Consider the following 15270-nt stretch of genomic DNA (forward strand, 5'->3'; position numbering starts at 1 on the left):
ACATTGTACAGTTCTGTCCTACTTCCAAGTGCCCAGACAATATAGACAACCAGCGGACAACTTCCAACGAGAAACTACGGAAATACCGCCGAGTCCAGGACCAGCTGGAAAGAACACGAAAGCAGATACAGACAACTCGACCCAGAAGACGAGAACTCCCGGTAACAATACGCCAAGATTTAGCAATCCAAGGAAGAAAAGTGACAGATCATGCCAAACTTCAGTTCCAGTTTCACGGAATTCAACTACCAGCCAGACTCAGACCATTAACAAGATAACTATCGACGCGTCAGCTCAAACAGAAAACACAAACCAAAATTTGTGTTTGTGGCCTTTATTAATCCATGACATTTCAGATTATTACCGCCCTCTAATAAAGTGCTGGTGCTTTATGGTAAAAGAACAATATATTCTCTTATCATAAATAGTAAAAATACTGTATTTTCTTCTATAAGAAACAAAGCATCCCAGACCAGCGAATAACAACCAGTTGTTTTACCACCAAGACCACGTTTTTCTCTATCACCAGTGGACTTCAGGTGTCAACACAAATTCAACACGAAGTTCCTATCTGATCTACAAGACCACAGCTAGCAGTTTTCCTAGTCACCTAACATCCAGCCACATGTATACCACTGCCATAATCCATGTTTTCTTTTTATTCCTGTTTTTCTTCCCAGCTACATCCGGGCACGGTCTGGGTAGATTTTTCGGCGCCCCAGCCGTGAAAGTAGGTTTTCTCGGAGTACTCCCGTTTCTCCCACATTTAAAACTCTGGCATTGGATCTGTAGATCACAGCCAAGACAACATTCTAGCCTAGTCCTGAAAAGAGCCGTTTTAGTCAGGTATAGTTAATGCTAAATCAACTCGCCAGCCGCCAGGGTATTCTGACCATGGGCCAAAGCCTGGCTCACTTCATTTATACCGCCCTCGTCCGGTTCTCCCTTCTTTCGTGATACTCTCACATAGTTCACCTTAATAAAGTCGAAATAAATTAAATAAAAAACCCATGTAAATTTCAATAATTTTTTTCACCTAATGGGACGAAGAGGAACCACTACGTTCCTGACCATCCCAGTCAGAGAGAATTCTTCAGATTTCTCTCTCTCTCTAAACTCAACCCCTGCCATGTTCGTTTGCGTTTATTTTCCTACTTCCATTGTGTTCTATCTTCGTTCACTATACGTAAGAGCTTTTCAATAAAGACTGTATTTTAGCCTGTTGAGTCATCTAGGAAACAGATTCCAATTATGACAAGCAAGAGTCTGAAACTTCTCGATATTAAACAGTTTTGCAAGCCAGTTATTGGTACCACAAGTGGCAATGCAGATGTAGATAATTCAACAACCTCAAGCAAAGGAATAAAAACTTGCCATACAGAGGAAATACCATGCTCATCAGAGGACGAGTCTGAAAATGCTTGTGCAACTATTGCACATCATGAACTACCAGATAGTTGTGAAACAAGTTTGTGCAGTAATGAAAATTCTGACACTCCACAGTTACAGTGTGGAAAACCATATCATCCAGACGCACAACTAATACCACAGCAGAAATCAAAATCTCAAAATATGAACTTCCAGGGTAAGTGGTTTGAAGAATTCCCATGGCTGCACTTCGACAATCAGACTCAAAAAGTCATATGCTTTCATTGTGCCAAGGCGGAAAATAGAGGCCTTTTTACAGGGAAATTGGAGAGCCCAGTGGAGAAAACTTTCATATCCACCAGTTTTTGCAACTGGAAAAAGGCAAAACAGAAATTCCACAAACACCAATCCTCCTCTCAGCACAAATTCGCTACATCTCCAGAAGGTTCACTTGATGTAACTCCAGTGACTGTCCAACTACATCATGGAAAAAAGCAGCAGCAGGAAGAATGCAAAAAGACTAGCTAAAATATTCAGAAGTTTACGTTTCTTACTGCGTCAAGGTTTAGCATTACGTGGACATACTGATACGGAGGGGAACTTCCTGCAGTTAATGAAGCTCCTGGAAGAGGAAGATCCTGAATTGACGGCCTACTTGTAAAAAAACTACATTCACATCACCCCAGGCTCAGAATGAAATAATGGAGATGTTCAGCCATCACATACTGAGGAACATAGCACACGAATTGCAGGAAAGTAAAATCTTTGCATTAATGGTTGATGGCACTCAAGATGTTACAGGTACCGAACAGAAAGCAATATGTGTACGACACGTAGATGAGAACCTTGATGTCAATGAGACATCTCTTGGTTTGTACAGTGGTTTCAATATAACTGGTGAAACAATATCCTCGACTATACTTGATGTACTGACTACACTCAAGTTACCACTGTCAGGATTAAGAGCACAAACTTATGATGGAGCCGCTAACATGAGTGGTACGTACAGTGGATGCCAGGCAAAAAAGAAAGGAGAAGCAACCGTCAGCTTTGTTCTTTCACTGCAGAACACACAAGGTTAATTTAATAATGTAACATTCAGAGGTCAGGCAAATACAAGACAATCTTTGAAAATATTGTTTTGTCAGACAGCCACAATGGTCCAGTTAAATACATCCGCCCACCACTGTGTCCAACACGCTGGTTGTGCCGCCTATCTGCAATTACATGTGCTAATGATCACTACAGTAACATTGTTGATTCTTTGTCGGAATTAGAGAATGAAAAGTTAAATGTAGCAGTGAAAGCACGAGGTTTGCTGGACAGATTTGACAAAGGAAAGACAGTTTTAGGATTGTTAATGGCTTAGAATCCATTAGCTGCATTAGAGGAACTAAACCGTGCATTCCAAGCAAAATCAGCGACAGTATCTGGCATGATTGAAACATCTGCAATGACAGTTGAGCAATTGCGTGTTTTGCGAACAGAGGAAAATAACAAGATATTTGATGAAGCTGAGAAAAAAGGTAACTTCCCTAGATCTGGCGCCTATTGAACTACTACGCATTCGCAGACCCTCAAGAAGGTGCACAGCTCATAGCTCAGCACACCATTCTGCAACAGCTAGAGATTATTACACAAGACTATTTTTTGAATTTGTGGACACAGTCATAGAACATCTGACCACTAGATTCAATGCAGACAACAATAAATTGAGGCAATATCTGGCAAGATTGACAACTCGGTTATAAACTTCTATCCAGAAGTATCTGCACAACGGGTCGAGTTTCAGTTGCCCATGTTCAAAGGAACAACAAAAGCAGTATCTCTGAAAGGTGCGAAGGATGCTTACTGTAAAATGCATGAAACAAGCCAGCAAATGTTTAGTGAAGTGTTTCTTCTCATGAAAATTTTGCTTGTATGTCCAGTAACCAGCTGCGAATGTGAACGCTGCTTTTCAGCATTAAGACGGTTGAAGACGTGGTTAAGGTCAACTATGTATCAGTGCTGCCACAACCATGTGGCAGTTTGTCACGCTCACAAAGATGAGGTCGACAAAATAAATATAGAAGAGCTTATGAAATAATTCATAAACAGATCATCACAAAGGAGGTCTAGGTTTGGGAACATGTAGATTAGAGGACTAGATGAATTTTACTTCAGTGAAAAGTATGAATAATTATGTGCTACATTGTATTGATGTGTAGTTTTCAAGAGTTCGCAAAGACATCTTAATTATTTTTATCAAACAAGATGAACAGTTTTTCAGTAGATATAAATTTACCAAAGGTAATTACTAATTTTATTAATATTTGATAACGTAATTCATACAATGAAAGTTATTAGTAACCTTGTAAACTATAATGGCCATCTTTTATACTGTGCAGTGTGCAGGAATAAATTCATGTGGCAGTTAATTTGTGACACATTTGTCTTTATTCTATTGTATTTTGAAAACTGTTCACAACACCTCACTTATACAAACCTATATAGAAACCTTGAAGTATCGTGGCAACAAGATTACTCTGTGACTGCATGTTTACAGCTTTCAGGTTCATGCAATCAGAGATTACCAATTTGCAAATTGAACAGCCCACATAAGTGGTTGCAAAAATCATTCCCCCCCCTCCCCATCGGGTGTAAAAAATCTACGCCCCTATTATAACTTTGTAAAATGAAAAAGCTTGTTGCACTGATGAAATTCCAACATAATTTTAAAGGGAAATAAACGTTTTAAGTATTTGATATCTGACTGCATTTTGTAAATCAATCTACAGTGGAGAAACAACGCCAACAAACTCCAAAAAAAAATAAATAAATTTTTTTTTGCTTATCTCCGATATGTTTGTTTTTCAAGTATTCTTTCAAAGCTATTTAAGAATTAGGCATCCTTAATTTTGAACTGACAGGTTAGAGAGAAGTTTAGTTCGGAAAGAAACATTCTGAAGCTATTTAGCAGCAAGGCTTGTTCCCCCACTTCTCCCCAAAAAGCCCAAGGTTGAAGAAGTAGCTAGCATATAAGGTTTTAGATGGTCTGAGCTAATTTTTGTACTTTTTAAATGACATTAAAAAAATAAAATGTTAAAAATAGTAGTTTATGATGAGATCTTTACATATCAAAGATTTAAGAAAAACATTAAAAAACCCAACTGAATGCTTTAAACACAGGCGATCTTTTAGTTGAGATTAACAATGATATTTGCTTAGATTTTTTTACAAAAGCCTATGTGATAAGTAAAATGTTCCTAAATATCACTTTATATGTCCTTACTTTAAAATCTGTAAAGGTCTGTTTCTGGAAATATTCTTAAAGGTTATAAACAGCATAAAGCAATTACTATTAATACTGTCAAATCTCATTTGACAAATTCTGTGAGATTTTAACTAATTACAGGTATGTATTCCATTTAAAGTATGTGGTATCATAACTTCTGATGTTTTACAGTTCAGTGGTGTATGTGACTAAGTTTGGAGAATAAAATGTTGACTTCCATGCATACATAGAAAGAAGTGAAAAATTTGTGGCCAAGAAATGACTGTTTTGCCTAGCTTCATATTTTACTTTATATTACACTTGACTTTTTTATTTTATCAAGTATTAAAGATAATAAAACAAGTGAGCATGATTATGCAGTTAAGACATATTTAAAGAAAAAACAAATTCTAATATGTTAACATGTTTTCTGAGAACTAGCCATGTTGTTGAATCTTACAATAAACTTCCTTGAGCTGAATTATTAGATTTATTGCAAGTCTGCTGGGTATCATGTATATCAATATTTTAGTACTAGGGTTAAATAGCTACTCCAAATGTAAGATTTGATTTAGTAAAAATTTATTTTTAAATCATGTAACTTCCCTGGAAATAAATTACTTCATCAGAAATTTTACAGATAACCTAGGAGATTGTCACTGTTATGAATATAACTTTATTGAAGAGGAATACAGTGTGTAACTTACACATATTCTTATGTCAGTGTCACTGTAGTTACCATTTGAAAATAAATTATTCTAGCAACAGGTTTCCTTTTAATGAACATGTCATTAATATATCCCTTTTATTAACCTTCTGTAAGAAATATAACAAGGCAACCAACTAATCTTGACACGATCAATCTCACCAAAAGTGTATGAAATTTAATAACTCTTCCAGTTATGTGGATTAAATGTCATCCCAGTACAGTTTGTTAATTTCTTGTAAGAATTTTCTTCCCTAATCATGATGAAAAACTGTCATTTTTATCAAATAAAGCCAAAATTATCATTAAAACCTTCAGAAGGAGCGAGCAAATACCAAAAAAAGTTCCTCCACTGAGAGCTTTGTTCCATTAAAAACACAGTCTGTCAATGTTTTTATGGTAAAGCCAATAACAAAGCATATTCTATAGGTCTCATTAGTAACACGGTTTATAAAAATGCAAATCAGTATACGTGAGGAATACTTTGCACAAGCTCTTACACACTGAGCTGTTCTTCGTTTGTATGGAAGTACAATAAAGATGATAAAAATATTTTTTTTCTCTATGGCTTCTCCCATGCCCAAGTTATTAGAAAATAAGCCTGCAGTTAAAAGGATCTTGATACAAAAAGGCTAAGCAGTCAGCAAACTCCACATCTTTGATGCTGGGGATGCAGCAAGCCTTCTTGACAGTTCACTTTTCTTCAGATATTGTATATGGAGTCTTTTCAACTCTTTACTCAACTACTCTTAAAATTTTTCCTATAGCAATGGTGCGACCTGCAAAAATTGGAAACAGAGTAAGTCGTAAGCATAAACATACTTTTATAAATATTAAATGTATATACATTATTTAAGAGAAGGGATACATTTTTTCTAAAAAAGTTATATTCAAATAACTTACTGAATGTTTTAAGGCACTAAATTCCATACCTTCATCTCGTAACGTGAATCGTCCCATTTGTGGGAATTTTTTAAATGATTCCATACAGGTCAAATCTGAACATTCTAATCTCATAATAGCCACTTGATCTTGTTTCACAAACCGAGGCCGTGTCTTGCTCCGTTCCCCAGACTTTTTGTCAATTAAGCAGATTAAGGCCTATGTGTATAAAAAATACAATTAAACTATTTTATTTTATTTCTAAAAATACATAATATACTTATCAAGATAAAATACAGATGAAAAAATATTTTGAATGCAGCTTACAATATCCTTTGCAATATAAGACAGTAAAACCCACTTATCTGTACAATACTCCTTACTGGATGGATATTGTCTTTTCTGGGACAAAACAATTATAAGATATGTGGGAGATAGGGGTCACCTTAACCCTAAATCTTACTACTACATATAAGCACAACTACTGACTTAAAGGTACAGATATGGATGTTGTTCAAAAATTATAAAATCTAACTGTGCACATGGGATATAGTTTATGCAGAATCTTGGTTTAACACTTTTTGCAGCAGGCTTGATGTAAAAAAGAGTTCATATACACATTTGCACAAGTATTAATACTACAACTTTTTATGCAGTATATACATCTTCACAAAATGTGGTAGATTGTTAATGTTTTTTTATATAAAGAAATCAGATTTTTAATGAAGTATTTTTTCACTAAAGATTTGTTTATGAAAATATCAAGTCTGCTTTGTTACTAGTTCGAGTGCAAAGTGATTTTCATATTATGATTAAAAAACTATTCTTTGTCCTAAAAAAAATTCAAATATTATTTGTGTAATTCCAAAATCTCTTAAATACTTTTCAAATGTTTGTTTTCAGTAACAGGAAATATATATAAATTATGCTTTTTTCATTCCAGAATAACTAAATATTATAATACAAAAATACAAATTTTTACTTTAAATAGCTTAAATCTCATATATGTTATATACCTTTATGTATATATATATATATATTTTTTTTTTGTTATACTGTCCTTCCAGTCTTGCATAGCTAACATTACAGAGCTTGCACTGATGCAGGGCAAGTGCACTCATATTACATTATCCAATAATATAAAACTCACATTCAGTCTTTTCAAAGTGAACCTGTCCTGGCAGTGTTTTAGTAGACTAGTATTTTTGTAACATAGTCACATTTTAATTATTATATAATATACAAGTACATATATTATTACAATTTTGAAATCAGTTATTGAACTTATTTTTCTTAAAACATAGAACAGTAAATAACAAATTAAAGCAAATAATTCTCTCTCATAGCTGTGGCCTTCGTGTACTTGGATGCTGCTTGACACAGGTTGCTAAAGCTTTTCAAATTTTCTACATACAGTATGTGAAACAATATTTTTTTAGGTTATTTATATATATATACACACACATATACACACAGTTGAAAAATTTTAAAAAAACTTAAATTACTACATTGATACTACAGAATTTCATTATAATTTATCAAGCTCAGTAATTAACCTGTATTGAGGTCTCAGAAAATATGAAATTTCAAGCAGACTAGAGATACAACCCTACCTCCTTGAAATGTTGGTGTGAAAGAATGAAATGGATTCTAACACATTAAAATGGCTGAGGAAATTATTAGTTTGACATTTTAAGCAGTTGATTGGTTATTCATGTCATACATTGAAGTAAATCTATATAAGGGACCCTTTCCAAAGTGAAAACTGTGTTTGATTCAGTTAATAAGACACATCTCAACAAAACAAAAATATACGAGGTTCTTATTTTAAATTATAGCTTGTTAATCGTGGTAATTTGTAGGAAACTATAAATTTAATATTCTGATATCACAAATATCTAATCCAAACCAGTGCTGGATTCAACATTCCATGTGACTTACAAAAATCGATATTTAGGCATGTTCTTTTAATATTTATTTTTAAGAAATTAACTAATATATAATATCGAAATTTGAATTATAATCTACAATTTGATACTAAACTTACTGACATAAATTTATACAGTAGCACTTCAATAAAATCTGAATGCAAGTCAACAAACGAGATGATATGGCCTTTGATCTGTGACCCATCACAATAAGGTTAAATATTTCCACAGGTTTCATCAACGTGACTGACCATATAACCACAAAATAACCATCAGTTTCCACACTATAATTTTTAATATGGTATTTATTTCTTCATAACATTTAGCAAGCTTTAAGTGAGAATTACATCTTTTGTACACAGAAAATCATATTTTCTAATTCAACATTTTTACTGAAGATTTGTCCATGAACATATGGAGTCAAGAGTGTTAACTGCTCCAAGTACAAAGTGATTTTCACGTCAAGATTAAAAAACAAATACTCAACTTAATCTGAAACAATTCAGATTTCATTTGCATAATCTCTAAACAAGTTTGTTTTTTCTTGGTAATATTATATTTTCTCTACCCCAACTCTAATAAAGCCTCAATTGATTTGATCAGCTTGTATCCAATACATCTGAATTATTTTTTTCTTTATAGGATGACTGTAAATTGTAATAACAAAATACAATTGTTTGTCATAAAAAGCTTGAAGCTTTTAACAGTCTGTATCTGTTTCTATTTAATATTGTTTTCTAGTCCTTTGAACTGTGTCTAACTAATAATCCTGCCACATAATTTGTAGATTACTTAGCTTACATTATCTCATTGAATGATATAAAGCATGACCTGTTTGCAATCATACTTCATGAAGAATGTTTTTATTTTTTTCATTATCTTAGTTACATTATCTATAATGATGATGCCGATATGCTAAATTTTTTATTTACTTAATTAACCTAAGGACATGGATTAATAACACACACAAACATCTTCTAACTATCATAGTTTAATTGGCTTTTTAATTGCGATAAGATGGGTTTAAATAATTCCCTTACGAGTCCAAGCTGTAAAAGAAACAGACAATACTTTGAACTGAAAACAAAAGAGAACTATGTGCCATTTCGTATATTAAAATTATCTGAAATTTCATTAAGAGAAGATATGACAGATGAGTCTGATTTTCTAGTTTATGACAATATAAACAAACAAGACTGAAATATATAAAAATTAAGACTTTGCCTAAGTAGTATCTATATCACAAGTAATTTATGTTGAATTGCATATTTCAGATAGGAGTGGTAATTAAATTAGAGAAGAGGGAAGACCTAGTGAATAAATGTCATGATTTTCATTCTAGAGGAGACTGAGGATTTATTTGAATATTTCCTCAAACAATTAAAAAAAATTAAAACTAAAAATGTGACTTAACTTCTTTTTGACGTCAAGTTTATTTCAGCATACTGAAAACCCTGTAAAAAATTATGACATGCACATTTTGACCTACTTATAATGAAAAGGTTAGACATTTTCTTAAAAATATGTTTGATAACACACTGATACAGATGTTTGCTTTTTTATCCCAGTTATAACTGATGTGGATATAGATGTGAGAAGAATGTATTGGCAAACTAATGGAACAAAATATATAAATGTGAACACTACCTTTACAGAAACCTCTTCCACAGCTGCATGTAGGTGTAGCACAGCTGTGTAGCCTGGGCATACAATGGACTTGTGTTCTAGGATCACAACCTATGAAAAAAACCAGAAAAACATTAATGAACTCACAAGTTAGAGGTATCACTTCTACATAAAAATAAAACATGAACATTGCCATTGCTGAGTCACGACTAAAAACAAAACATGTTGAAATATTTTACACTGATGTCCCCTAAACATTTGGTAAATTAAATGAAATATTGTTTTATCAGAACTTTAAAAACTTAAAATTTCTAGTGTTAAAATTGATTACTATTCTTTTAATGGCTCACAGGAGTGACTGAGGAAACAAGACTTGTAACTCTGAACATCAACAAAAAGAATAGCTGTTTAAATGCAAGTATCAGAATGTGGGCTCCAAGGAAAAAATGTAAGAGTCTCTTTTCATAATTTCAAGACAATACTTAATGCATTGGACCATCAGTAAAGTTTCTTTTATTATAATTAAACTTTATATATATATACACAAACATAGCCAAGTTGTTTTCTTAAGATCCAGACCATTTTCAGTGCATAACCTCAGAAATTATTTAAAAAAAAACTTGCATTATTATAGCTGAGTACATATTCAATAATATTTCAAACAAAATGACAGCATGTCGAGTGCTAATAAAGTTACACACCTGAGCATCAAAAACTTTTCCAACTGTACATGGATTGTCTGCATCACAAAGGACAAAGCCTGACTGAACTTCCTAAAAAAAAAAAAACAATTGTACAGTCTTAGAGTAAACAAATTTAAATTTATATGTATATCAAGTACTATATGGCATATATTATTCATTTCTAAGTAATCCACAATGTTTGTAACTTTGGATATTAACTTGAACATCTGATTAAATCCTCAGAAATTGTAAATAGTAAGGTAAAAAAGAGAATCTTAACTGTTCTCATAAGCAGCTAAAAATCTTTTGTTTTGTAGAGTTTAAAAAACATTTTTTTTAAATTAGGCTTGACTTAATCATTTATCTTCTAATATTTTGTCATTTGGGTTTTGATGTAAACTTTAATGAATTAATATGTGTTTGCAAGACACAAGAAAAGATATTTAAGTGATAAGTATAAACAATAGTGAAATGTGAGGTGTTTTGTTAGATATATTTCAGATTAATTATAAGCACATACACATTTCTAAAACCATAATGTTTCTATTTCTCTTTAATGTAAATATAAAAACATTTTGAATTTATGGAAATATTTTCTGAAAATTTGTAAATTACAATTTGGAGTAGAAACTTCAAATGCTAACAAAGTTTCAATATTTTTATATATGCATACATATTATATGTATCTGAAACCTGTATATAATGAAGTTAAAAATAAGATACCAATTGTGATACACAGTGATATTTCATTTTGATCTCATTTAATTTTACTCCTACTAATCACATTATAAACTTGAGCTATCAGTAATTTTTATACACCAGAATATCAATGTCCAAGCATCTTTAGGACAATATTAACAAAACCCAGAGTTAATTACACATGTAAGGTGTTTTCATTAAGATTAGAGCTGTAGTAGTCCCATTAAATGTAACCTAGAATCATAACTTATGAAATAATTCACAAAACTTAAGGATATAATTAAACAGGAAAAAGTATTTTTGGCAAGACTACAGCAATGATAATCCTGATAAATGTACACTAGAATCACTTTTATTTAAGGTAAATCTAAACTTCACTGATTTCAGGCATTGTGTTAATACTTAGATGTATTTTTCACAAAAATTCTTCTCTGGACCTTCCTGAAAACATATGAAACTGAAATTAAAAAATATTTTGGATGATTGTGGTGTCTCAAAGCTCAGTGAAAGTAAACACATTTTTCTAAATTTCTTACATTTACCTATTATAAATATTATACAGTGATAATGTATCTTGAACATTTACATTTTATTAGTAAAATGATCCTTCAATTTTGAACATCTTTCTTGAAAAACAAACATTACGTGACCAGTTAAAAGCAATTTTCAAGTGAAATGAATTAAATAAGTTATATTAAAAATGTTTTTATTCTTGAACTACCTCCTCTTCTACTCCTTTGAGTTTTATCTTTATACTGTCACCAGAGGAAACCATGTTGACTTCCTCTTCATCAGTCCATAAAGTTAACACTTCTACTTGTTTCTACAGAAAAATTACAAACAAACAATACTTGCAAGATATTTTCAATCCATTTAATACAAGATGTATATAACATGATCTACATTTACAACAGGTTATTTTAAAAATTACATAATAATCTTGAATCTTATTCCCAACTCTGGCTATGACACAGAATATCTTAAAATTCTTATGGATGTTCAATTAAAGAATTAGAGTTTATTCCTTAATGTTACAGCAAATATAATCCAATCCAAAATACCTTAGGTCTGGAAAAAAAAAGTGCAACCAAAAGAGTTTAAGTGTGGAAAGGAACCTTTTGCCATGGGCTTGGTATAATGTACACAACTTAAGAACTTACACTAACTTTTGATGCAGTAATTGCACTTCCACAAAATTTGGTAGACTTTTGTAAAGATCGAAAGCTTTTTGAACACGAAAATCAGATTTATGGAAAAGTATTAGTATTTTTACTAAAAATATTGAGTTTGTTTCATTACTAGTTTATGTGTGAAGTAGCTTTAATGTTATGATAACAAAACTGTTCTTCATCCTAAAAATCTCAAATATCATTTGTGTAACATCCAAAACCTTTTATATACATTTCAAATATTTGTTTTGAGTACAATCTTATATTTTCTTTGTTATTTTCTCTTCCCTAACTATATGGGGTCTATCACTTTGAATGACCTCATACCCACCATAAAAAAATTAAGAAATACATTTAATCTAATTTTATTCTAGAATAACTATTGTTTAAATTTGGTATTATTATATATATATTTATTATATTGACCTTTCAGTCATGCCTGGCTAACATTACAGCCAAGAATTTGGTAAAATACAAGTAACATTTCAATTGTCACAAATATATATGTAGATGATTACTAAGTTCTCAAGCTTATTTTTCTTACAGAACAGTGAATAAATAAGAATGGCAAACAATTATATCTTCTAATTATATTGACCTTTGTACTAATTTTCTGTCTGCTGTAGCTTGCTAAGACTTTTCAAATTTCACACATGGAGGTTGTGAAACAAACTTTATTCGAATTTTATATATATATATATATATATATATCTTTGAAATAACTGAAAAATCATAAATAACTATATCAATATCACATAATTCCATTACAGGCTATCAAACTTTGTAACTACACTGTATTTGAGTCTTAAAAAAAAAAGTAATCTCGAGCAGACTAAAGACACAATCTACTTGCTTGAAAGAATGAGGTGGCTTCTTTGCACTTCAAAAATCGCTGAGAAAGAAACTATGGGACATTCTGACTTTTTTAATGGTAATTCACACTTCGTATATTCAAGTAAGTGTAAAACAGCAGTCATTTCCAAAAATGGAAAAGAAGTGAATGGGATCACTGTGTTTGATTCAGTCCATATCTCAACAAATAGAAAAGATATGGATTGGGAAGGAAGGATGCAAAGTACAAAGTAAGATCCTGGGCTGAGACAATGGACAAAACAAATCCATGCATTAAGACAGAGTAATGACATCTGTGGAAGGAGAGGTCACTTTGTGATGAGAATCTTGGTGGAAGATAATCAAACCACTCCCAGATGGAAGGAGATAGGAAAAAGGCAAGTGAAGACTACAATGTGATGACAGTGGGCTCAGAAAAAAAAAAAAAAGAGATCCATAATCTGAAAGCTCAGAGACCAGGAATAGGTATTGGCTCAATGATATAAATGACCACAGTGGAGAGGTAGAAATTTACAATAACCACACCACACACAACATAGGAGAGGACAGATGTGGAACAAAGCTCAACAAACCACCAAAGCTTAGAAAAAGGCCATATGGAGAAAGACTCCTTGATCAACCAGAGACCAGAAATCTTAAAGGAGTCAAGGGAAGAACCTCAGCCCCCCAAAGAGGAGAATGGGAACAGATATAAACATATAAGGAAGAGTACACAGCACACCAACTGCAGTATAGACTCTGTACAACCATCCAGCAGGGGATCAGAAGAATATCTCCACTGATCAAGGAGCATTTACTGAATGGAACACACGAGTCCAACCAATGAGAATGAGAGCTTCCAAGCAAGTCCACATCACCAAAGAAATAGAACATTTTGAGCTGTAAGAAATGTGAGTGGACTAAGAACAAGAATCAGCAAGCAGTAAAACTACAGAAGGAAGATGATGAAACTCATAGAGTGCAAAAGTCAGGAAATAGTGTGTATTCCATGACTAAACACTAGAAGAGCATGCACATAGGAAAAAGAACCAAAGCTCAACCCAGCCCTATGAACAGCAAAGACACAAATATGTAACAGAAGTCATAAAGCAAAATTTTAAGTCCTACACTGGAAAAAATTTGGAAGAGAAGGCACAACTGAACAACTGTAAAAAAATTCAGAACAATCACTAGATATAATTATCAAAATATACCCAGTAGACAATGGACTGACAAATAAAGTACCAAAATTATTCTTGTTCACAAACAATGTAAAAATAATGAAGGTGCTAACTTACAAAAATTACTGAGACAACACATTAATAAGCAACATCTAAGGTACAAGACAGAGAAAGTATCCAAGATGGCAAGGACAGAGAATTAAGACCTATACTGACTAAAATTTGGAGGAGAAGGTACATACTTACGAATAATGAAAATAAAACTTAAAGTGAACAAACATACTCAACTAACAACGTACTTATTTATGACATGAACAAACCATTTAAATTTACCCAGTCCATAATGTAATAAAAACAAATGTGTAAACAGACCAAAATTAAATAAAACACATAAATAATCAATAATTAACATATCATTCTATGAAATTAACCAGAAGAACACAGTCTGACACTTACATAGTTAACAGCTATGTTAAAAAAAAACAATGAATTATGTTACCAGTAGTAATGATAAGTTACAAACTATCATAACATACCATGTTAATAAAGTACTCATAAAAAAAATGAATAAACCCTTAAAATGTATCTAGTCCACAAAAAAGGTAATAATAACTAACAAGCAAAGTTACAACAGTTACTTACAAAGCACCCGAATAAGCAGTGACTAATTTACCATACATTGAAATTAACAAACTAACAAAATACGCAAAAGTAACAAATGTGCTCAAAGATTGAATTTATCAAAATTACAAAGTAATAATTATCTAGTGTACAATTATTAAACTAAAGTAACTGAGATTACAAAGTACACATACATGCCCACCTTAACAAAGCCTGAGGACTGATGCCATGAAATATTTACATTTTTCATATGTAAAGAAGTTAAGCAAAGGGGATCACAACCAGGTATACTGTGGGTATATCAACTGATGTGAAGTGTAGAA

The 15270-nt window shown here is 32.2% G+C and overlaps 1 protein-coding gene across 2 annotated transcripts in view; it reads right to left on the bottom strand.

Moving 5' to 3' along the window:
• Positions 1-5274: 5274 nt before the first annotated feature.
• LOC143240619 (eukaryotic peptide chain release factor GTP-binding subunit ERF3A-like) overlaps positions 5275-15270 on the bottom strand; it is a 50383-nt gene continuing 40387 nt past the window's right edge. For both annotated transcript variants that reach the window (XM_076483350.1, XM_076483351.1), the window contains exons 11-15: positions 11867-11968; positions 10465-10536; positions 9785-9874; positions 6260-6428; positions 5275-6106 (exon numbers count right to left, since the gene is read on the bottom strand). In XM_076483350.1, coding sequence (XP_076339465.1) covers positions 6063-6106; positions 6260-6428; positions 9785-9874; positions 10465-10536; positions 11867-11968 — 477 coding nt within the window. In that variant the 3' untranslated portion in view covers positions 5275-6062. The remainder of the gene's footprint in view (positions 6107-6259; positions 6429-9784; positions 9875-10464; positions 10537-11866; positions 11969-15270) is intronic.

The sequence above is a fragment of the Tachypleus tridentatus genome, chromosome 13 (assembly GCF_004210375.1).
Source record: "Tachypleus tridentatus isolate NWPU-2018 chromosome 13, ASM421037v1, whole genome shotgun sequence".
NCBI classification, from domain to species: Eukaryota; Metazoa; Arthropoda; class Merostomata; order Xiphosura; family Limulidae; genus Tachypleus; species Tachypleus tridentatus.